A 23,789-nucleotide genomic window follows, 5' to 3' on the forward strand; every position below is an offset into this window, starting at 1 on the left:
TCTGGGGTTTCTAATTTATTCAGCAGCCAAGCGGGGGAGTGTGTGTGTGTGTGTGTGGGGGGGGGGGGGGGGCTGTGGGGAGGACTGGACAGGCAGGGTGGCACAGCGGTGGGGGCAGTGGGGGGGGCGGTGGGGGGGTCGACCCAGGGGTGCTGACCATGCACACTGCCACGGAGGCTCACCCCTCTTTATTAATTTACACATATCATCCCTCGCTTGCCCGCTCTCTCCGCGAGGCAGACCAGGACAGGCAGAAGATGGATTCAGATGCTGTTTTTAGAGCAAACTGGGACCGCTCCCTGGCATGGATCTTTTAACTGGAGGGGAAGGGAGAGGAGAGGTGGGGAGGCGAGGGGAGAGGAGGGGAGGAGAAGGGAGAGGAGAGGAGAGGAGAGGAGAGGAGAGGAGAGGAGAGGAGAGGAGAGGAGAGGAGAGGAGAGGAGAGGAGAGGAGAGGAGAGGAGAGGAGAGGAGGTGTTATTGATGAAGTTTTGTTTGGCCTGGACGTCCAGCCAAAGAGATGAAAAGCTGCTTTTGTCCATAACAGCGTAGCAGAGGAGTATTGTGAAGTCTACAGGCAAGTGGAACGCGCTTCTGGCTTCCACTGTACCGCAGGGGGAGGCTGGCGGAAGGTAGAAAACTGATGTTTGATAGCGTTCCTCATTCTGTTCCACGCATCACAATGAGCCCCGTCCTCCAATATCTACCTCCGCCAGCCTCCCGCTGCTGTACTAAACTCCTCACTCGACGGAAGTGGAGGGTGGCGATTGATCAATCAAAAAAAAGAAGGGGGGGGGGGCGTTTTTTGTTCATCATAAAAAAGTTAGATGTTGCCATTTTTCAAAGGACTTCTTCTTCTTCATCTAAAGGCATCTAAAGCACAAGGATAAATAACTCTGTTGAAATTAAGACGTTCAATATTCAAACCTGCCCCCCCCCCCCAGTTGAAGATGGATTCAGAGGCTGTTTTTAGAGCAAACCGCTCTCTGGCATATATACTTTAACTGGGCTGGGCAGGAGGGGAGGGGACGAGAGGAGAGGAGAGGGGAGAGGAGAGGAGGGGAGGGGAGGGGAGAGGAGTGGGGGAGGGAAGGGGAGAGGAGAGGAAGGGAGGGGAGAGGGGGAGAGGGGAAGGGAGGGGAGGCGGGGGGAGGGAGAGGAGGGGAGAGGATGAGAGTATGGGAGGGAGGTGTGGGCAGTGGGGAGGGCTGGGTGGGAGAGGAGAGGAGAGGAGAGGAGGGGGGGAGCTGGGAGGAAGCAGAGGGAACGGGGGGGGGGGGGGGGGGAGTGTTTGCCTCAGTAGAAAACTCCAGATCAATTCCTCCCACCCTCTCCTCTGGTTCCCTGCTGTCAGTCCGGCTAATTGACGAGAGGGCCTTTATCGAACAAACTGTCCTCATTAAAAACATGCAAAGTGCTCTCTGCAGTTATGTAATGCGTTTTTTTTGGGGCAGTTTATGTTTCTCAATGAAGTCGATATGACACAAACCTCCTCCTCACTCTACCCTCTGTAGCATTGTCACTTTTCATGTTACGTTTTGGGGTTTTGTGCCTTGGAGATAAAAAAATAAATAAAAAGGGTGTTATTGATAAAGTTTTGTTTGGCCGTGAGGTCGAGCCGAAGAGATAAAAAGCTTATTTTTTTGTCCATAACAGCATAGCAGAGGAGTGTTGTGAAGTCTACAGCCAACGTTCAATATAACACCCCCCCACCCCCCCACCCCCCCCGACGTTGGCGGCGACGAAGGCGTGCTGGAACTTGACTCTCCTCGACGCCTCACAAATTCCATGAGAAGGAGGAGGAGGAGAAGAAGAAGAAGGAGAAGAAGGAGAGAGAGAGAGAGAGAGAGAGAGAGAGAGAGAGAGAGGCTGTTTGTGAAGGTTACACAGCAGCTCATTTACACCTACGCTGCCACCTCTGATAATGGCAGCATTCATGTGAGATGTGGGGAGGGGGGGATAACTGTGTATGTGTGTGTGTGTGTGGGGGGGGGGGGGGGGGGGGGGGAGCATTCAGAGAGAGAGGGGGGGGGGGGTCTGATTTTTCAATCACCTCACCCCACACACGCATTTTACGCAGCTCATCCAAAAGAGACCACCGCCATTCCAGCTCAATTACGGGATCGATTAAGTTGCAGACGAGGGCCGGGGAGGGGTGAGCCAAGACGCTGACCTGCCTTCCCTCGGAGCAGCGATCCAGCTCCAGCCAGCGCCAATTTAATGCCGCGCTTCACACGGGAGACGGCTGTTATTGATATTACTGTACAGACGCCCCCCTAAACTCTGCCACTTGGCTGCCCACGAACCCCCCCCCCCCCCCCCCCCCCCCCCCACACACACACACACACACACACACTTGCACACTAGCACGCATGCACACGCACACACTAGGAACTTAGAAAAAGTGCTGCACTGCATGTAGATCAACATGTTAATCAGATCTCATAAAATGTGTTTCTAAATAATTTATTGGCCTTCGCAATGTATCCCATTTCCATTAACGACTTGAAAATGAGGCGCGTAGGTGGTGATGGTGGTGGTGTGGGGGGGCTGGGTCAGGGGGCTGGGGCTTGGATGGGCTCTGGGGAGGCAGGGGGGGTGGGGGGGGGGGGTCGTTGGTGGATGGTTGGCTTGCCCAGGACGCTGAAGTAACAGCAGCCAAGCAGAGCCCCCCAGACACTGACAGCCAGACAGAGAGCCTGATACACAGCTCCCCTAAGGATGGAGCGTGTCTGTGTGTGTGTGTTGGTGTGTGTGTGTGTGTGTTTGTGTACTGTGTGTGTGTGTGTACACGCAGTTGTGTGTGTGTGTGTGTGTGTGTGTGTGTGTGTGTGTGTGTGAGTGAGACTGTATCTGTGTGTGTACTGTGTGTACTGTGTGTTCTGTGTGTGTGTTCTGTGTGTGCGTGTGTGTGTGCGTGTGTGCGTGTGTGTGTGTGTGTGTGTGTGTGTGCGTGTGTGTGTGGACAGGCTTCCACTGTTCCCACAGGTAGGGGGTCGAGGGGGCGGGGGGGAGGCAGGCCCAGCTCCACAGAGAGATGAGAGGGCATCAGCGAGTGTGTGTCTGTCTCAGTGTTCATCATCAGTCCCCCGGTGTCCCCCCCCCCGTCCGCCCCTCCCCGTCCTCCTGCCACTGTCATGCCTGCAGTGTGTGTCTGTGCTCATCAGGTATGAGCAGAGCAGAGAGGAGAGGTGAAATGGCAGCAGTTACGCAACAGCATCCAGGGGAGAGGGAGGGAACGTGTGTGTGACACAGGGACAGCAGTGCCCCACACGTGTTTGATGCCATTCCTCATTCCATTCCACGCATTACACTCACATATGAGCCCTCGTCCTCCGATTTCTACTCCCACCGCCCTCGCCTGAGGGACGGCATGATATAGAACGCCACAGGTTAGAAGCAAACAAGTCAATGGGTAGCTTTCACTTTATCGCCAATGTTAACCGTCATTGATTGTGGTCAAATGTACAGTAGCTAATTGCACTCGTGAGCATTTGTGCACCTCAGTGTCTACAGTCATGGATCTAGCGTCAAATACTGTGCGTTTCTTTTCTGCGTTAGTATCAGCATCAGTATCTTATGGAATTCATGAAAGATGAGGTGGAAACAGTATTAGTCATGATTTAGAAATCAGTGGAGGCCGGTGGAGGTCGAAACGTCAGAGGGACGGGCTCCTTGTAACGCACGCATGGAACGGAATGAGGAATAGCGGCGTTCCTCATTCTGTTCCATGCGTCGCAATGAGCCCGTCCTCCGAGGTTTCGACCTCCACCAGCCTCCGCCGGTTGACTTCCGCTGGCTGACTCACGCCCGGATCTCCGCTGTGCTCCGCTGTCCCGTGGTCCCCTGTCTGAGGGACCTCAAACTCGTCATCCCCTCTTTGATCCCGCTCCGCAGTGGGGGCTTTCAAGAAGTTCACGGTCCTGCAGGCATATCTTCTTCGTCTTGATTAGCAGGGACAATAGAGACGCTTGGCTCACGCACACGGCTATTTCTAGTCCCCGGCCAGTACGACCTCGTCCTAAGACGCCATGGGAGAGATGGCAAATGGAATCAAGGCAAACGTTAAACGAATAGGAGAAAAGGAGAAACGTGGAAGGCTATATTTGGATGGACATGCAGTACAGTACTGCATCTTCTTCTCTGTCCTTGTCATGTTGGTGTATGTCTCATGTCAGGGAGGCTGGTTCCATGCATTACAATGAGCCCATCCTCCGATTTCTACCTCCACCAGCTTCTACTGTTCTGTTGTTAGTTCTTGTCTTTTTTTGTGTGAAGAAAAGTGGTCAGAAAGAATAAAGAATAAAATAAGGAATACATTAACTTTATTGTACCTGAAATGTTTGTTTTTTTCTTAACCATGGCCGATGGTTGACTGTTGGTTTGTTCAAGCTTGTTCAACTGTTGTTCGTCATTTAAATCAAAGATGTATTCTACTTCTATTTCTGTGTTCTAAATCATAGACTGCATGAGAGACCTTGTGTTCCGTCATCTGTTCTCGAAGTTTCCTACCCAACTTCGTACATTTTCCATTTCTATTATAACAGACGTTTTTTAAGCTGTGTGCTTGAAATATGTTCATCAAATACTGAATATATTAAATATTAATCACCAAATAGATGGAAAAGGGAAGGCTTTTGAAAACGAGATGAGTTATTTGTTGTCCATTGATGTCAAAGTAAATCAACGGGATGAAAATATATTAAATAAATATATATTTGACTAATGTTCGAGAATATGTTCAATGCTTTTAGTGCTCTGGGAGATACATTTCTGAACTTTGAGGTAAATGGAAAAGTGCTGTTTATGGATAACACTCTAGTAAAACATTTAATGAGGCCATTGTAGTGAAGCATGTTTGTCTGTCCTCCGGGAGACGTCTGTGACAGTTCGAATTAACTCTGAAAACAAACATCCTCAAGTGATTTATTCATTCAAACAGCCTCATCTGAAATATACCCCTTTTAAACTGAATCGGTAACTTTGCTGCTGTTATTGCTCTTAAAGGACTCTCTAATCCCTTCTTCCACCCACTGTGCACCATTAACATATGTATTGTACGCGAACCGAAGGATAGGTCTTGGTAAATGTTGCTCCCGCTGTGACCGTCTTTCTGAGTCTGTTGAAGTGTGTGACCAAAGACAAGGGGGCAATTCAATTACCACAGAGTGGAACGAGTTCAGTGGCCGTTATGCAGCAGATTATTATGAGTATTAAACATTATAGTTACTCCGTCTCTGCAAGTTTTTAGAAGGGTCGGTTCTGGATCACTTCCTTAGTAACAAATAAACGTACTGTATATGTGCTTGCTAGAACTGTGTCAGGGGCGGCTGGTGGAGGCAGAAATTGGAGGACAGGCTTATTACAATGAACCTGTCCTCCGATTTCTACCTCCACTTGAGTGGATTTCTAACCTCCACTTGAACTGTACGTAAACTGAGGGATGGGTCTTGATAAATGTCAACCCTCTATTTGGATTTCTCTCTCTCTCTCTCTCTCTCTCTCTCCAGGTTTAAAGAAGGGCCGCTTCTGGATCACGCCGGATCCCTACCACAACGACGACAACATCCAGATCGGCCGCGAGGTCAAGATCTCCTGTCAGGTGGAGGCCACGCCCCCGGAGGAGCTCCAGTTCAACTGGCTGAAGAACGGCCGCCCGCTGCGCAGCTCGGAGCGCATGGTCATCACCCACACGGACCCCGACGTCTCCCCGGGGACCACCAACCTGGACATCATCGACCTCAAGTTCACCGACTTCGGCACCTACACCTGCGTGGCCTCGCTGAGGAACGGAGGGATCCCCGAGATCAGCATCGACGTCAACATCTCGTCCACGACCGGTGAGTTGGGTTCTCATCCAGATCCTACCCGATGGCTCCGTCCCCAATAGTCTAGTAGAGCGTCCCCCGAAACCGACGAAAAAGGAGAGCAACATCGACATCAACATCTCCACCAGCGCTGGCGAGCGTGTGTATCCATCCTTGAGCCGGCTTTGCCCTGTGGTCTAGATAGTCTAGTAAAGCGTAAAAGCGAAAAGTAGATCAGCGTCGACATCAACATCGATGTGAAAGTCTGCTCCACTACTGGTGCGGATTTTTGGATTGACTTGATTTGTTTATTGAAGTGTCTTCCACTTTACCCCGGCCTATAAGGACCTTGGGAACAATAGCCTAACTAAGCCTGGTTGCCTTATTGGAAAAACACACCCAGAACTCTAGAACCTGCGCTCAGGTTCCAGGCTTAAGTCCCAGGAACACAGTTTTTGGGCTAAAGTTCCTATATGGAACACAGGCTATTCTAGCTGTACCTCCTACTTTAGATGGCTTAGTCCCAATAGTAGGGTTTCCTGAAATAGCGTAGGCTGCTTGTCTCCTGTCGTGATAGGTTAAAGAGACAGAAGGCACCCATCAGGTCCTTTTACCTATCAACGCTCTTGAAGTAAGGAGGAGAGGAAAGGAGGAGCGGAGTGTCTTTGAGACGACCGCCATCGCGCCCTCCATCCATCCCTCTATCCCTCCCTCCCTCCATCCATCCCTCCATCCCTCTATCCCTCCCTCCCTCCATCCCTCAATCCCTCCCTCTTTCCTTTCGTTCGTCTGTATGATAGGAAGTACACATTCTCCTAACAGGACCAACAGATGTGATCAAAATCAGTCCTATATATAATCCTTCGGTGTTAGTGTTTAAAGCATACACACTGAGTGTTGAGTCTTAGCAGGATTGTGGTCACGCCAGCTCGTTATCAACCGAGATCTGCAGAATCACTACCTGTCTTCCACCGTAGATTGAAGACCCATCTCTTCAGGCTACATCTAAACTGTCCCTCCTAAAGACCTCTTCATCTCCACTACCCCCCTGTACAGTTTCTCTCCTGTAAATGAATTAAATTTAAAAAAAGCATTGAGACTGCCAACGGCCCCTGGTCCCAGCATACATTACTTTTTCTTATGGTGACTGAGATGATTCACTTACTTAGACAAATTCATTTGTTGTAAGTCGCTTTGGATAAAGGCGTCTGCTAAATGCCAAAAATGTAAATGTAAATGTAATGTAAATGGATCCATCCCTTCAATCCGGATTAAATTGAAGGACTAATTGAAGTGGATGTGCAGCTAATGTTTGCTAGCACATGAATACCGTACTTCAAAACCCTAATGATTGTTTACAGCCTTGCCAGCGCGCGTTCACCTGTGTTATTTTCTCTTAATTAGCCACCAGTCTCCATCCACTCCGTCTCCACATTGTGTTCACTGGCTCGGGAACTGATAGGGTACAAACAACCACATAACCGTCATATTTTAGAGATAATGAGTGTGTAATACACAAGAGAGACAAGTAGGAGATGCTGAAATGAAAAGCATGTTATTCCACTCCCCCTCTGTCATGGGTGATTTTGGCAGAAAGATGTGAAAAGGGAAGAAATGCTAGTTAGACGGCCATTACAACGTTCGGTGTGCACTGTAACTACTTAGTGGAGAGGCTCCAATCCATAAACAATTCAACCAGAAATAGATTGTCTCTTTGTGCTGTGGAGGAGCTTTGTAGGACATGTTAATGTGGACCGACCTGGAAACACACACACACGCGCAACCGGACGCAAGCACGCACACACACACACACACATCTCTCTTGTGCCGGTCTCCTGCTGCTACTTATGTAAGTCTCAGCTGGTGTGTGCGCCTGTGTGTCTGAGTGTTGTGTGCATTTGTGTGTATGTGTGTGTGTGTGCGTGTGCGTGTATATGTGCGTGTTTTTAACCAGGCCTATCTAGCTGTCCGTAATGGTTCGTCAGATTTTTGGGCCGTTTGGCCCCCTGTTGTCACCCCAGTGTCTCTGTGGCCAATGGAGCACACTCAAACACGTATTACAAACAACTCCTATCAGCTTAGCATAGCCAGGCTCATCCACAATGATTGGGCTGGGTTATAGATGGTTCTATTGGATGACTATGGCGGGCCCAGAAGGGAGCTGAAGCTGTCAGGGCTCTGCAGCAGGGGAGCGCATCAGACCCAATAAATGACCAGGTTTGTCCAGGAGCCCTATTCTCTGATCTCTATCTATTGAACTGCGTTCCCTCTCCCTGTTACATATTTGTAGCTGTTTTCTATTCATAGCTTTTATTTCCGAGTAGCGCCGCTGCCCCCGAAGAAGGGATTGCCATAGCAGATGAAGGGCAAATTGATACAAGGATGTCACAGTTATATGCATAGCACTGTTGGTGAGGGGGGGGGGGGGGGGCGTGGGGGGGTGTGGGGGGGGGGGGGTGGACGATGGACGATGGAAGAGAAAGAGGAGGGGGAACAAGGGAGGGAGGAAGAGGGAAGTGGAAGAGAAGGAAGGAGAAAGAGGAAGGTGGAAGACGGAGAGGAGGAGGGATGGAGGGAGAAAGAGGGGGGGGGGGGGGGGGCGAAGAGGAAAAGGAGGAGGGAGGAGGAAGGCAGGGTTGGAAGAGAGAGAGGAGGAAGGAGGGAGGTTGGCAGGATGACTTGGCCTGAATACACAGTGTCAAATCAAAGGATTCCCACAGAGTAATTGTGACGAAGCGAGGGAAGAAAGGAAGTGAGTCACACAGTAACCTAGCGGTCACCAGCCCTGGTCCTGGGCTTCAGGGAACACAGGCTTCAGTCAGCCCTGGTCCTGGGCTTTAGGGTACACAGGCTTCTGTCAGCCTTGGTCCTGGGCTTCAGGGAACACAGGCTTCTGTCAGCCTTGGTCCTGGACTTCAGGGGGAACACAGGCTTCTGTCAGCCCTGGTCCTGGACTTCAGGGGGAACACGGGCTTTGGTCAGCCCTGGTCCTGGGCTTCAGGGGGAACACGGGCTTTGGTCAGCCCTGGTCCTGGGCTTCAGGGGGAACACAGGCTTTGGTCAGCCCTGGTCCTGGGCTTTAGGGAACACAGACTTCAGTCAGCCCTGGTCATGGGCTTTGGGGTGGACAGGCTTCAGCTCCAGTCCTGCACTATACACTATATATCTTATGAACTCTGGTCATCGAAAGCTTCAGGGCACACAGTGTGATGATGATGCGCGGGTTGGCTCATAACCAGCAGTCCCAGCGGTTATATCCACGGGGCAGCAAAGTTTAGGGTCATGAACTATTGTGTGGATGAAGGGCGGGTGGGTGGCGAGCTGGTTGAATAAAGAGAAAATGATGCATAAAAATACCAAAAATGAATAATTCTTGTGCAATCCATCCTGTATCTATTGGCTACATTGAGGTTTTTCTTTTATTTATTTTTATCTGGCCTTAGTGTAAGCCTAACCTTTAGGGCCAAACTGTACATGCCAAATACACACAAATTGCCAAATGCTTTTGGGAACTTGGCCAGAAAAAGTTCATGTTGATCCACTGAGGCAAAAAGGACAATGTTGGAGTTTTATTCAATAAGAGAAAAGCTGTGAAATATACAGTGCCTTCCACAAGTATCTTTTAGCTGTGTACTACTAACAGTCTGGATTTGAAATCAAACAATTACTATGAGGTTATTAGAGATGAACAACTTTAATTCAATGTTTTCTTTTTTCAGATTGGTTTCTCCATTTAGAAATTACAATCCTTTTTTCCCCAAAATTAGCTTGACAATATGTTCTGTCTCATCATTAGTGCAGGCATAAAAGAGCTGTCACTGTCTAGTATCGATTCTAGGTTTTGCATTTTCCTTTGGAGTCTGCTATTGGCGTCTGTCAACATGAGGACCAAAGAGACATCACTGAAAGTTAAGGAAGCCATTATGAGGCTGAAATATCAGAAAATCAATCAGAAACATAGCCAAAAAAGACTTAACAGAATACGTCACCAGCTGAACTAGAGGCTTCACTGCAAGGTGTAAACCACTAGATATCTGCAAAAAGCATGGTCAGGTTACAGTTAACCCTAACCCTAACCCTAACCCTAAAAAAGTAGATAAAAAGCCTGCAGCGGTCTGGAAAAAGGATAACAGATAACACAAATATGATCATGTACCACAGTGATTGCAAGAGGAAAGTTTGGAGAAAAAAGGATCTGCTTAAGATTTACCTCATACCACCTGATCTGTGAAACATGGTGGAGGGGGTGCTGTGGTTTGGGCATGTATAGCTGCCACTAGATACCGGCTAACGTGTCTTCATTGATAATATTACTGCTGACAGAAGCAGCAGAATGTATTCTGAAGTGTACAGAAACATCTTGTCTGCTCGAGTACAAGCGAATGCCTCCAAATTCATTGGATGTTGCTTCATCATACAGTAAGACAGTGACTCCAAACATACTGCTGAGGCAACTAGGGAGTTTTTCAGGGCCAAAAAGTAGACAATTCTTGGCCAAATCTTCAGATTTAAATCCAATTGGACATGCATTTAATTTCCTGATGATAAGATTTTAGGCAGAAAGACCTCAAAACAAACAACAACTGAAGATGGCTGCAGTACAGGCCTGGCAGAGTATCACCAGAGAAGATACCCAGCGTCTGGTGGGGTCAATGGGTCGCAGTCTTCAGGCAGTGCAAAGGATTGTCGACCAAATACTAAACATGAGTACTTTATTTGGACATGTTATGAGGGGGAGTTTATAATTGTTGTACTTTCTGTATATGAGGGGTCTCCTCTTGTGACCCAAGTCATCCTTATGTCATCCCTATGACACTAACGTCACTATATCCCCCCCAGTCCCTCCAGAGCTGACAGCGGGGGAAGTCTCCTCTGGTTACCCAGGAAGGTGAGACGGTGGAGCTGCCGTACCTGCTGTCAGACCTCCTCACGTCAACCCTGTGTCCTCTCTGTCTCCCCCAGTCCCTCCAGAGCTGACGGTTCCGCGGGGGAAGTCTCCTCTGGTGACCCAGGAAGGTGAGACGGTGGAGCTGCAGTGTCTGGTGTCAGGGAAGCCCAAGCCCATCATCCTGTGGTCGCGGGCGGACAAGGAGGCGCCCATGCCGGACGGCGCCCTGCAGACGGAGAGCTACGACGGCATGCTGAGGATCGTTAACGTCTCCCGGGAGATGACCGGAACCTACCGCTGTCAGACCAGCCAGTACAACGGTTTCAACGTCAAACCCCGCGAGGCGCTGGTCGAGCTCACTGTACAGTGTGAGTAGACACGACTGTGTGTGTGTGTGTGTGTGTGTGTGTGTGTGTGTGTGTGTGTATGAGTAGTAGTAGGTTACAGTGTGAGTAGACACTACTGTGTGTTATAGGACAGTGTGAGTAGGCTGTGTGTGTGTGTGTGTGTGTGTGTCTGAGTAAACACTACTATGTGTTATACTCTAGTACAGTGTGTGTACGGTGTACTGTGTACTTCATGTATGTACTGTACTATGTGCATAGTGATATAGTTCAGAGTGAGTAGGACGTGGGGGTTTCTAGTATGTTTCTCATCTGTATTGGTGGTGGTCAGTAAGATAATATTAGATAAGATCAACTTTATTGTCCCTGAAGAAAAGTTGTCATTAACACGCATGTACGTACGGCATGTATAAACAATTAAAATAAACAGAGTACACTGCAGTCAACATTGCACACCGGTCATTCATTAACCTAAAATCATAACAGGTATCGCATTCTGCTGTTAACTTTAGAACATCAATCATAATATCTACCTACCTAATAGCTATCAATCATCATATCCAATCGGAAGAGAGAGAGCATCAATACATCATTAGTCTCAATTAGCCACAACCTTGGTATGTTAGGTTCCGCTTTTGTTTTTTCTTCCTCAAATCACCCCCCCCCCTCCCCCCTCCCCCTCCCCCTTTTTCTAATCATGGAAACGTCTGCATTCAATTTCCCGGTGGTGTAAAAGGTTAATGTAACAACATCAATCCCCTTGTTGTCACTCCATGTTCCCAAAGAACGTGACTTTGAGTCGCCCACACAGAACCGAGTGCTGTATTGTATGGAAGGGTCGTGTGTGGTAATAATCATAACAGGCTGCATTCAACAGAAATGAAAGGGCTCACTCGTGTTAATTACATGCCAGTCAAATGTTTCATTGCGTTGTGTCCTGTAACATCAAAGGCGGGGCTGCGGGGGGTAGAGGGGAGGTGGGGGGGGGGGGGGGGGAGACGGCGGGAGACGTGGGGGGAGAGAGATGCCCTGGGCCGGCTGTTGAAATTCCGAGCCGGAACTGTTCAGATCACCACTTCTCACTGACTCATGTCATGCCTCCTCCGAAAAATCTGCAACCTTCTCCAACTCACCACGCATGGAGAGCAGAGCCCACCGGATGAACCCTGGGTATCCAGAGGGGTGTGTGTGTGTGTGTGTGTGTGTGTGTGTGTGTGTGTGTGTGTGTGTGTGTGTGTGTGTGTGTGTGTGTGTGTGTGTGTGTGTGTGTGTGTGTGTGTGTGTGTGTGTGTGTGTGTGTGTGTGTGTGTGTGTGTGTGTGTGTGTGTGTGTGTGTGTGTGTGTGTGTGTGGTGTATGTTTGTGACTGTGTCTTTATGTGTGTGTGTGACTGCATCTTTATGTGTGTGTGTGTGTGTGTGTGTGTGTTTGGGCCTGCCTCTTTATGTGTGTGTGCATGTGTGCGTGCATGCATGCGTGTGTGTGTGTGTGTGTGTGTGCGTGTGTGTATTTGCGCCCTACTACAGAGTAGCTGTGAGTCAGTGCTTCCTCCTCTAGGCCAACTGGCATCAGAGTTGTCCTTAGTGCAGTCCGGGCCCATTGGAGGTTTGTGGAGTGTGGAAAAGCAGAGTGAAGGAGTGAAGGAGCAGGGAGGAGAGAGCAGGGGTCTATGGGGATCTACAGTAGGAGAAATCAAAGTTTCTCCAGTAGCTGCAGCCGTGGCTCCGGTATTGGATTTCAGTGGACATGGCTCCAGGGTAAAGCTGCCCCTATAGAGCTCTGAAGCGTGCTGGCACAATGTACTTCGTTTGAGTTCAACAAACTTGCTTCTGGTTCAAGCCAAAAATGTCCATTTATTTTTTTCCATCTTTCTCTCTCTCTCTCTCTCTCTCTCTCCCTCCTTCCCTCCTTCTCTCTCTCCCTCCCCCTCTCTTTCCCACCCTCCCTCCCGCCTTCCTTCCTTCCTTCCCTCCCCCTTCCCTCTCTCTCTCTTTCTCCCTTTCTATCCCCCTCCCTCCCTCCCCCCTCCCCCTCCCTCTCCCTCCCCCTCTCTTTCTTTCCCTCCCTCCCTCCCTCCCTCCCTCCCTCTCTCCCCTCTACCTCCCTCCCTCCCCTCCTGCTCTCTCTCTCTCTGTGCTGTGGATGAGTGCCCAGAGCAGTGTATTGACACAGATAAGAAGGTGTAGGACATGACAGTTGTCTGTTCCTAACACCAAGGAGGACTAGGCGTCCTATCAGAGGGGGACAGGTGGACAAAACGGAGCCATGGGATTGGCCGACGCGGGAACTTTTATCTTCCTGACATGTCGGGGTAAATATTACAGCGTTAAAAGCTGCCGAGTCATCGTGTTCATGCTTGATTAAGCACTTCACACTCTCTTCCTAATGTGGCCTGTTTAATATTCTAGCTCTCCAGTCGAGCCATTGTACGGTAGGCTGAGTGGCCGGGTGTACAGGGCAGGTGTTAGAAGGCGTTTTTAGTTTAGTGACAGTGGTTTGGTTTGTCTGTAGCTGATGAAACCAGCCCTTCCGATCTCTGCCTTTTCACACTGCCGAGCAGACCTTCAGACCTGGACAAAAATGCCTTTTGAAGTGGCTTCGAATATGTGAAAAAACTCGAGTGGTGCTTGATTTAGCTTCCGTTGCACACAGCACAGGCACTTGTGAGACTGCTCTAGTGCTTCTGTTGTGCCTAACAAGGAAATCAAGCACACCTCCTGCGTGTTTCCCCTATATTTTTCAAATATTCAAATATGCATTCAGCCAAGCTGAGCTACACTAGCTTGGTTGCACATCCATCATATAGCTGCTGTGTAGAGAAATAGAATCTAAAAAGAAGAGATTCGAGCCAGTGTGTGTGTGTGTGTGTGTGTGTGTGTGTGTGTGTGTGTGTATCTGTGTGTGTGTGTGTGTGTGTGTGTGTGTGTGTGCGCGCGCGTGTGTGTGTGTGTGTGTGTGTGTGTGTGTGTGTGTGTGTGTGTGTGTGTGTGTGTGTGTGTGTGTGTGCGCGCGCGTGTGTGTGTTTGTGTGTGTGCGCTCGCAGCCGTTCTCACTCCCGTTGTTGTCTATGATTCATTGATGTTATATGTCGTTATCCATGCTAACCGTTCTGTCAATGACGTAACCCTCTCCACGCAGGGATGTCCTCCTCTACTGAGGTTAATTCACTAGGAGGAATACTGCATTATTACACTCTAATCAAGTAAATTGACTATGATTCACTGCAGCCTGCCTGCCAGTGAGGGTACACACAGTGCAGTACAGTGTAGGTGACAGGTAGAAGTCACAATACAATGTCCCAATGACCTCTACAGAGCATGTTGTCCCCTGTCTTATGGCCCTGATAAATGACTGTATTCATATTCAAGGCTAGTGAGGCATTTTACTGGATAGGCCATGTTGACTCACTCTGCGATAACAGTCGTCTTCAGTGGATGTACATATACACTATGTTTTCTATAATATCTAAATACATTCACATCAACAATGTACAACCAAGTACCTTATATATATATATTGATATGTTGATGTGGATGTTTTGGCCACTGTGTTCTCCACTTGTTAGGTGTTTACCTATTGGCTGCATCTTCTTCCTTCATCTCCGCTGTCTGAAGATGACGTGCCATGTGAGATATTAATGATGTGGTGAGATGAGTTCTCAGCACCCCACCACGCTGACTCTGTTCAGAGGACGCCATATCCACTCATGTACGATTAATGGAAAGTTTAGAAATGTACTCGGTGCCAAAATCCACAGTCTCTCTCTCTCCTCTTCAGACGCTTCAGTAAGACGAAAATGACTTAATTATTTAATGAATTACAGTTCTTACCGGATCTTCTCACACTCGCAATTACGCTACATTATGCTTAAGTCATGAAGTATTTAATTGGATAATAACATCATGTGGTCTCATGGAGCGGTGTCAGTGTATTGGAGTGTAATGGAGAACGTGGGTGACAGTGATGTGGAAACTCATTGTTTGTGTTGTCTCTGGTCTCTGGTGTCTCGTGCAATAATCACATTGCATGCACATTTACATTTTACATTCATGGCATTTAGCAGACGCCTTTATCCAAAGTGACTTACAACAAATACATTTGTTTAAGTAAGTGAATCATCTATCCATCAGTCATCATAAGATAAAGTAATCAATGCTCAGACCAGGGGCCACAGGCAGTCACAATGCTAGAACTATATCTTGAAAGCTGCTTGGCTTTTGTCTTTGGGAGGCCGCGTACTGTTAGGTAATGCACATGTCCAAGGCTGCCAAATATCAATATTACTAGCTGACACCTGAAGCCAAGGCCACCAATAAGTGTGACTAGGCGCTGGTATTTTAACAGTTTTGTTGAAAAGGCTCTCTCAGTTTTGTTGAAAAGGCCTCTCCTTGGCTTTCATCAACAACAACTAGGTGGTTGAATCACACACACGAAGGCAGTATACATGATGTACAGTAGTTTGTCTTTCCCTGTAGCTGCTACTGTTGCTATCCTGCAAGCTAGCATCTCCACTGTTAGCTGCTACTGTTGCTATCCTGCAAGCTAGCATCTCCACTGTTAGCTGCTACTGTTGCTACTATACTGGAGAGTAACATCTCCACTGTTAGCTGCTACTGTTGCTACTATACTGGAGAGTAACATCTCCACTGGTTAGTGTTGCTGGGTGAGATGCTTATTGCTGATGACTCACACTGTCAATATGTGTATGGCATAACTCCTCTCTTTCACAAATCCTTCCTCCTACTCTTCCTCCTCCTCATCTCCCTCCCCCCCCCCCCTACCTCAGGGTAGGTGAAGGTAAGGCTAGCTAGGAGATAATCCCTGTGCACAGGACTCATCACTGTTCTAGTGCTGCTGTAGTAGTTGGCCAACAATGTGTGCCACTGGCTGGATCATGTGTGCTTATATCTGTGACAGCTACACCAGTCCTGATGCAGAGGCAGGCTGCGAGGGTGGGGGGATGGATGGAGAGGAGGATGAGAGAGAGAGAGGGGGGGGGGGGGGGAGTGGGAGAGTAGGAGGGGAAGGGAGGGAGAGAGAGGAGGATGAGAGTGAGGGAGAGAGAGGATGAGAGTGAGAAAGAGATAGAGAGAGAGAGAGAAGAGAAGAGGAGGATGTATCAGACCAGGGGGAATGAGAGATTGCCCTGGATTTTCCCCGGCTTTAAGCCTCCAGATCGGCAGCATTACTCTGTTATATTGGTAATGAAATAGAAAATAGCTTTTTTTTCCCCTCTTCCCCCTCTTCCTCTCCTCCCCTCCACCCGTCACCCGCTACACACAGTGACGCCATTAAAGCTGTAGGCCATCTGTTAAAGCAGCCCTTGCAGTTAAGTAAGTGCAAAGCGTGACCCAGTAGATGCTGCTGTCCTTAATGTGTTAAATCTCCATGACCGATAATACATTATTTATTGTATTAATTTACCTTATCCTGTTACTGTACTATCATGAGCTAGCATTGAACAGCAGTACCGTATCTGATGATACTGTAGTCCTACTGTTGTAATAACGTTATGCAATCCACGATGATTACCGGCAGCATCTAAACAAAACAGCAACCGGCCACTTACACCAGGGGAGGCTGGTGGAGGTAGAAAACGGAGGACGGGCTCATTGTAATGCGTGGAACGGAATGGATTAAGGAACAGTATCAAACATGTGGACTGCCAATGGCCCCTGCTGTGAGCATTTGATTACTTTGTCTTATGAGGACTGTTGGATAGATGATTCACTTACTTAAACAAATGCATTTGTTGTAAGTCGCTTTGGTTAAAGGCGTCTGCTAAATGCCATAAATGTAAATGTAAATGTAAAGACGTGTGTGATACCATTCATCTTTCCATCCGATTCAGCCTCCACCAGCCTCCCCTGACTCACACTGACTAGACACTGTGGTAGTGTTAAACACAGACCTGGTGTAACCTTGGAACTTTTTACCGTGGTGACCTCGGATGTCTCGGAAAGAACTGCTCTTCAGGAGGAGGACCCCGAGGGCCTCTTAAGTGCACTCCGGTTGAGTTCACCTGAGTGCGTCCACTGCTGTACACTGCAACACTGTAGTTGAAAAGACACAGCTCAATCACGTTCAACGTTGTGTGATATCTCCCAGAAGCATGGCCAAAAGTGAAGGCTTCAAGGTGTCCTATCGACGGTGGTACTGGAGCAGCAGAACCTACACTTTAAAGGTGTCCTATAGGCTGACCCCAAAGATCTCTGGGGGGCGCAGGAAGTAAAAAGCGGGGACAGCAAGGCTCCACCCCCCTAATGTATTTTTTAATTATAATTTAGTATTTCAATGGAGAGTTTTAGCGAGACTACTAATCGGCTAATGCTGATAGCCTCAGAATATGACCTCTTCACGTCACAATTACAGTATGCCACTTTGAAGATAAACAATGGGTCGGTTTTAATGGGAGAACAGACATATAAGGACAATACAGTACATCATCGAATGACCAGTACTAGCTGACACAGAAGGACAAACCCCAACCTAACCCGACTGTCGAGACCCGAGACCCACACAGACGTAATTGAATGTTTCAGGTAATACACTTGAACCCTGTTAACACCCCGCCTCTCAGAGTGGTGGGTGCTGCAGTGACTCAGTCGGTCTCCACGGTCTCCACAAGACCTTTTCACTCAAGGGTTAATTGGATTTATTGGCTAGACATGTTCTGGAAAAGAAAGAGAGAAAAAAGACCGAATACGCAATTACGACGCTGTGCTCGCCGCGGTGTGGTGATTCAGACGGATCAACAGACAGCCAGCCAGTCGGCGAGGCGCTACAGTCAGCCAGGGATCAGGGACGGACGGGTCTGGTGGCTTTGTCAAAGGATCCCAACCTAATCAGACAGGCCTGGCGGTGTGTGTGTATGTGTGTGTGTGTGTGTATGTGTGTATGTGTGTGTGTGTGTGTGTGTGTGTGTGTGTGTGTGTGTGTGCGTGCGTGTGCGTGTGTGTGCGTGTGAAGGACCACAGCACTGCATCCTGTAAAGGTCAATGCCCATACTTGTCACTTTGTCACCTGCCTTTCTGATGTGGCGCTGAGCTGGACGTGGTGCAGGCTTGGCTGGGGAAAGGGACGAAGGGAAGAAGAGAGATTGAGAGTCATTTGAGCGCATCGCGTCATTTGCTCTGGAGCGCTGTTCTTTGACAAGTGGCACGCTACACGCTACTCCCCGTTCCAGTGGAGGATTTTTCTACCTCCACCAGCCTCCCCTAGCTCCTTCCTGTCTGGTAATCCTTTGGTCAACAGTAACTCTAACAGGACAGTGACGCCTGTTAACCCCGTTAACTGGAAGACACAAGCGTCTACCATTAGGCCAAGATGCCATCTCATGACCCAAGGGCACTTGAGTTTACATATCTCAGGCAGGGCTACCTCATCACAAGAGCGTGGTTCCAAATCATCTCCGCTACACCATTCATATATGCATTGGAGTCATCTCCGACACAATGCCTGTTATCCCTATAGTGGCATTCCCAAAAAATATCCAACGCGATTGGATCTTCCTCGAACACAGAAGTCGAAATTCTATTGGGCCCATGGAAGCTCCTCCCCACCCCCAAGCTGTTATTTTTTATTTTCGTCCTAGAGTTGTTTACGAAGCTATCGAGTCAGTTAGGAGTTAGCGACGGGGATGTCCAACAGTATAAAAACAAAAACTCAAAACAGGATGTGCTCGCTTGTGATATGTGTCGTGTGCCACGACCTGCCAGCAATTTCATTTTGAACACCAACAGCCCACCCACTTCTGACTGCTCAGAAACCGTTGAACAAACTATGTTTGACAGACTCTAGAGTGTGGAGTGTGCGGAGTGCTCAGAGTCTGCCGTCGAGGGACTACAGTCATCTAAAATGTATAGACTAGAAAGTCAGCCAGAAAATACATGATAATATCAAGTTGTCAGTCATATCGTTGGGATTAATATGCAATAAAATGACTATATCAAAGCATAGAGACATATGAATTCCTGTTAGGCATGCATAAAGATAGTCAGGCTACTGTACGGTACTTCTCTTCGACACTGATGATTATTAATGTGCTATTTAAAGTATAATGAAGATATAATTGCAGTCACCCTGTGACATTCACGACCCTCTCTGCATATTCCTTCAATATCCGTCCAAAAGGATTAAATATAAGAAAATATAAAAGCCCAACCAGCAACGATTCTATCTCTCTCTCTCTCTCTCTGAAAAGCTCCAATTATTGCTAGTTTAAGCATTTCATCTTTGCCCGCAATTATTTTTCCACCCAGTAATAAGACCTAAAATGGGTTCTGAAGCATATCGATGTTAGCTGCTCTCCCATTACAACCACGGACCCTTAACGAGCGAGCAGAGATATTGGAACCTCTTTGGAGGGAGAGAAGAAGAAGAGGAGAGGGGGGGAGAAAGAGAGAGTATCATGTAAAGGCGGATTATAAGACGATTGACAAATGCAGCCTATTCAGTCGTCATCAATCTTCGAAAAACTAAACAGGGTTCTTCAGTGTTGTCTGTTTGAGAACCCTTTGAAGAGGCCTTTTTGGGTGCCATCTTGGGTAGAACCAGATGGAGAACTCTTTTCTTCTACGAGTGTTGGGTGACTATTCTTTCTCTACTATAGTGAAACCAGGCTCTTTGCCTGTGTTTAATCCTCCACAGTGTTCATTAAGCATGGCATTCAGAGCTGCCTTCTGGCCTAATTAGTCCAGAGTCAAGTTATCCCCACCAGTATTCATTTATGGAAGAAGAGAGAGAGAGCGAGCGAGAGAGAGACAGAATACATTTGGAGAAGAAATACAGTGAAATTCAAAAAGTGCTATCATCGTCGACGTCATCCCATTCATGCAAAGCAAGTAGATTGAGAAGTCCCCAGTCGAAGCAGGCATGAAATGTGGCATGTTAACTAAGTATTCACACTCTGTGGCTCTGAGGCTTTGCCTTGGCATCTCCCACTGAAGGAGACTATCGTCATGAATGAATACCCTCTCCTTTATAGAGGTCATGAGTGGCTTTGTGGGCGCATGGAAACCGAGTTGAATAGCCTGAAACTAGGTTGTTGGTTCAGTTGAGCCTTTTTGGTTTGAAAAAAAAATGTTTCAGGGGTAGTTTGTGAGTTTCCCAAAAGCTTCTTACAGTAGCACAAAGATAATCTTTCGTCCATTTCCCTACAATGGACTTGTGAATGCGATGATATTACTGGTACAGCACAAAGCTTTCGGTAAACCCTACCCTGTTAAGTCAGGGATGATAACAAGTAAAAATAAATTAATACATTTTAAAAAGTCAGGGGATGATGGTTATCGTGCCATTAGCCCTTTTTGCAGTGTTCTCAGAATGTCCTTTGTTGAACTCCAGGGCATTGTTGAACTGTGAGAACCGTTTCCACGAAGTTACTAGTACTAGTACAGGCTGTTGAATGTATTAACGATCCATGTTCCTGTTTGTCTGCTGAGAGAACATTACAATCTAGAATCAAGGAACGTGGTCTTGTGATGTTTCTCTCACAGCCAAAGGAGAATACGACATGAACGCTGCTACCGTTATGATCTGGGAAGGGTTCTTGTCGACGGGGAGTTATAAGCTTGATCTTAGAACATCACGTTCCCTTTGAAAGGACTGTCATATTCCCATCGTGTGACAGGGACAGTTATTGGTCGAGAGACGAGCAGGAGTGAAAAAAGACTTTGAGGACTATTCACTGAAGTGTTCCGCCAGTGCAAGATGAGTTGTTCTCTCTGTGGTTTCAGAAGGGATTTAAAAAAAAAAAAAAAACAGAAAGTAAGCTAAAAACATCGACTTGGTGTCTTTATTGTGTTCTTCAGTTATAAGACTATGGTCTTACTCCATTTTCTAACTTTTATTGACTTGTTGTTGTCTTTTGCGCTGTATCCCTGCAGACAACCAATGACAGGGGCAAACTGTTCGTCATTAATGAATAATGTGAATAGGTCTTGAGGGAAAAACAAACCATGTTTTTCTGCATCTCACTGCCTTGAAATGCCATGTTATTCTCCAGAGGCAGTTGTATACTGCGTTATTCGGGGGAATGTAGAATTACATTAAGTTTTCCACTGCATGGAAGTAAGCTTAGAGCAAATAGAGTTGGTTGGTATGGGAATTACGGTATTTATTCAATGCATTATTAAGTTTTGAGGGCAGTGCCCCCATTCAAAGTAGAACCTCTTCCATTGTTTATATCACAAAAATGCGTATGCTACCATTACCCACAGTATACAGTATAGCTTAGTAAACAAAACCATACTATATTTTGTTTCTGAGTTTCAGGTCCATTGTATACTTGACCATATACAATGACGTGAATGTGTCATTTCTTCTGACGTTCCATAATTGGCACCCCATGGAATACATTCTAGTTACTCATACCATACAGTATGGATGTGTCATTTAAGCAGGGGAGGCTGGTGGGGGTAGAAATCAGAGGATAGGCTCATTGTAAGGCATGGAATGGAATGAGAACACGTGTTTGATACCATTCCTTGTTCCATTCCATGCATTACGATGAGCCCCTCCTCTGATTCCTGACTCCACCAGCCTCCCCTGCATTCGAGTGACCCCTTCAACTGTACTTATCATCCTGTGTGAAGTGCCACTCAGAGATTCTGTGACTCCGGCTGCCTTCCCTGGGAGCAGGAGGAGGGCGAGGCGGCCGGTCCCCATGGATCCCTCCGCCAGCCTGTGTGCTCAAGCTGTTCACTCCTCTTAGTCAGCCGAGTTAACGCAGGACAGATCCTCAGAGATTCCTCCAAATTATACACGAAGAGGAAATGTATCTCAGAATATCTCCCTTTAAAATACAGTGTGTGTATAAATAGCTAGATTTAGTTTTTCTGCAAAGTCATTTGGATGGGTCATGTATGCTGTGTTAGAGGCTTGAGTAAGTGCAGCTTAATTGTGGTTGTTAAGTAGCTTTTTTCGGGGTGGGTGGAGGAGGGGAGGGGTATTCTGATTCAGAGTGTGTTCACATTCAGACTGTGGTGGTAGGCCTACCCATGGAGGCTGGTAGAGGTAGAAATCGGAGGATGGGCTAATTGTAACACATGGCACTTTGACACCATTCCTCATTCCATTCCAATGAGCCCATCCTCCGATTTCTACCTCCACCAGCCTCCCCGTGGAGTCCTACTGTTGAGGTTTACAGCTGTATCAGCTGTATCAGACCTGAACAAGACAACTTGTGGTGTGGTTGATTCTGCTTGCCTTGCTTGCGTGAAGCGTTTTCACTTCTGCTTCCTTTGTCCCTCATCAGTCAAATCAAGCACACCTTTTTCAGATATATTTCAGATATTCCAAAACATATTTTGCTCAAGTCTGGTATACATGTACAGTATAGATGAGGGACAAAACCATTCCAGTTTCAGTATGAGATGTCTTCCTTGTCATATATCCAGACTTGGCCAAATAGTCAGCCCCCAGTTGTTTCCCCTGCATGTACCACTGTTCACATGTCCAGCTGATCTGATGGGAGCCTTCCAGTCCCAGCCCCAGTGTTAGATGACTTCTCTGTGAAGTTAGAGCAGCTAATTGATAAAGTGGTGGCCGGTGGCAGCTCATTACGTTTGCATTAGGAGTAATTACAGCGCTGATCATCTCCGGCTGGATAAATAAGCACTGAGGGGAGTTTACAGTGCTGCTCGCAGAGAAACTTCTGGATCCACATGAGGGGATTATGTTGGGTTGATTGAGTAAGAGGCATAGATGCTAATGCCTGAAGACTGTATTAGGCCTTCTGGTGTGACTAATGTATCCTCAGAGAAGAGCAAGGGCAGAGAGCACACATGGATGGATGTATCTATGCAGTATGTTTGATGTCAAGTTTATACCATATGTTTTTCACATGTGATGTGTTGCATGTGTTGACGTGTGTTTGAAAATCTAATTGGATGGATAGTTAACTCCTATTATAATCTATTCGATTCTATTCGATTGTACTATACTACACTATACTACTGTTCTGTAATCTACTCTACTCTTCTCTACTTTAATCTACTCTACTCTACTCTACTCTACCCTAATCTTCTCTACTCTACTCTACTCTACTCTACTCTACTCTACTCTACCCTAATCTACTCTCCTCTAACCTAATCTTCTCTACTCTACTCTACACTAATCTACAATAATATCCTCTCCTCTCCTCTCCTCTCCTCTCCTCTCCTCTCCTCTCTTCTCCTCTGCTCTCCTCTCCTCTCCTCTCCTCTAATCTTCTCTTCTCTACCCCTCCTCTCCAGACCCCCCTACAGTGGAGCCCGTGTACACAGAGATCCGCCAGGGTCTGGGCCGGGCCTTTGCCCTCAACTGCCGTGTCCTGCGCGCCCACCCGTCCCGGGTGCTGAAGTACGAGTGGAAGCTAGGCACCCGGCTGCTGACCATGGGCACGTTCGTGGACCAGCGCGACGAGACGGACTACCACGTCAGGAGCCTGAACCGAGAGGGCTACGGCGAGTACACCTGCGACATCACCAACGAGGCCGGGGCCGGCCGCTGCACCTTCCTGGTCACAGGTAAGAGGTTCCAGAGGTTCCAGAAGTCGACGCCCCTTCTGACGTTTTTACGAACCGGCAATCGGCCCATCTGTTGTCCCGTTCGTGAAAGTGTGACGGTTGCATGTGTCACACTTTCACGATCAAGCGAAGCCGGGCCACAGAAAACGGGCGAGCCGTTACAGACAGAATGGTGCATCAGTTGAGAGAGAGAGAGAGAGAGAGAGAGAAGCGAGCCCTTTCGATACCTCCATCGCTGCTAGC

The 23,789-nt window shown here is 47.7% G+C and overlaps 1 protein-coding gene across 1 annotated transcript in view; it reads left to right on the plus strand.

Annotated features, from left to right (window-relative positions):
• mdga2a (MAM domain containing glycosylphosphatidylinositol anchor 2a) overlaps positions 1-23,789 on the plus strand; it is a gene marked incomplete at its 5' end in the record, with an annotated part of 108,560 nt that overhangs the window by 52,629 nt on the left and 32,142 nt on the right. Inside the window, 3 exons of the mRNA XM_083683185.1 lie at positions 5,510-5,839; positions 10,769-11,062; positions 23,274-23,546. Of these exons, the coding sequence (XP_083539311.1) occupies positions 5,510-5,839; positions 10,769-11,062; positions 23,274-23,546 (897 nt within the window). The remainder of the gene's footprint in view (positions 1-5,509; positions 5,840-10,768; positions 11,063-23,273; positions 23,547-23,789) is intronic.

Source organism: Argentina silus (genome assembly GCF_951799395.1).
Source record: "Argentina silus genome assembly, chromosome: 13".
In the NCBI taxonomy this organism is placed as follows: Eukaryota; Metazoa; Chordata; class Actinopteri; order Argentiniformes; family Argentinidae; genus Argentina; species Argentina silus.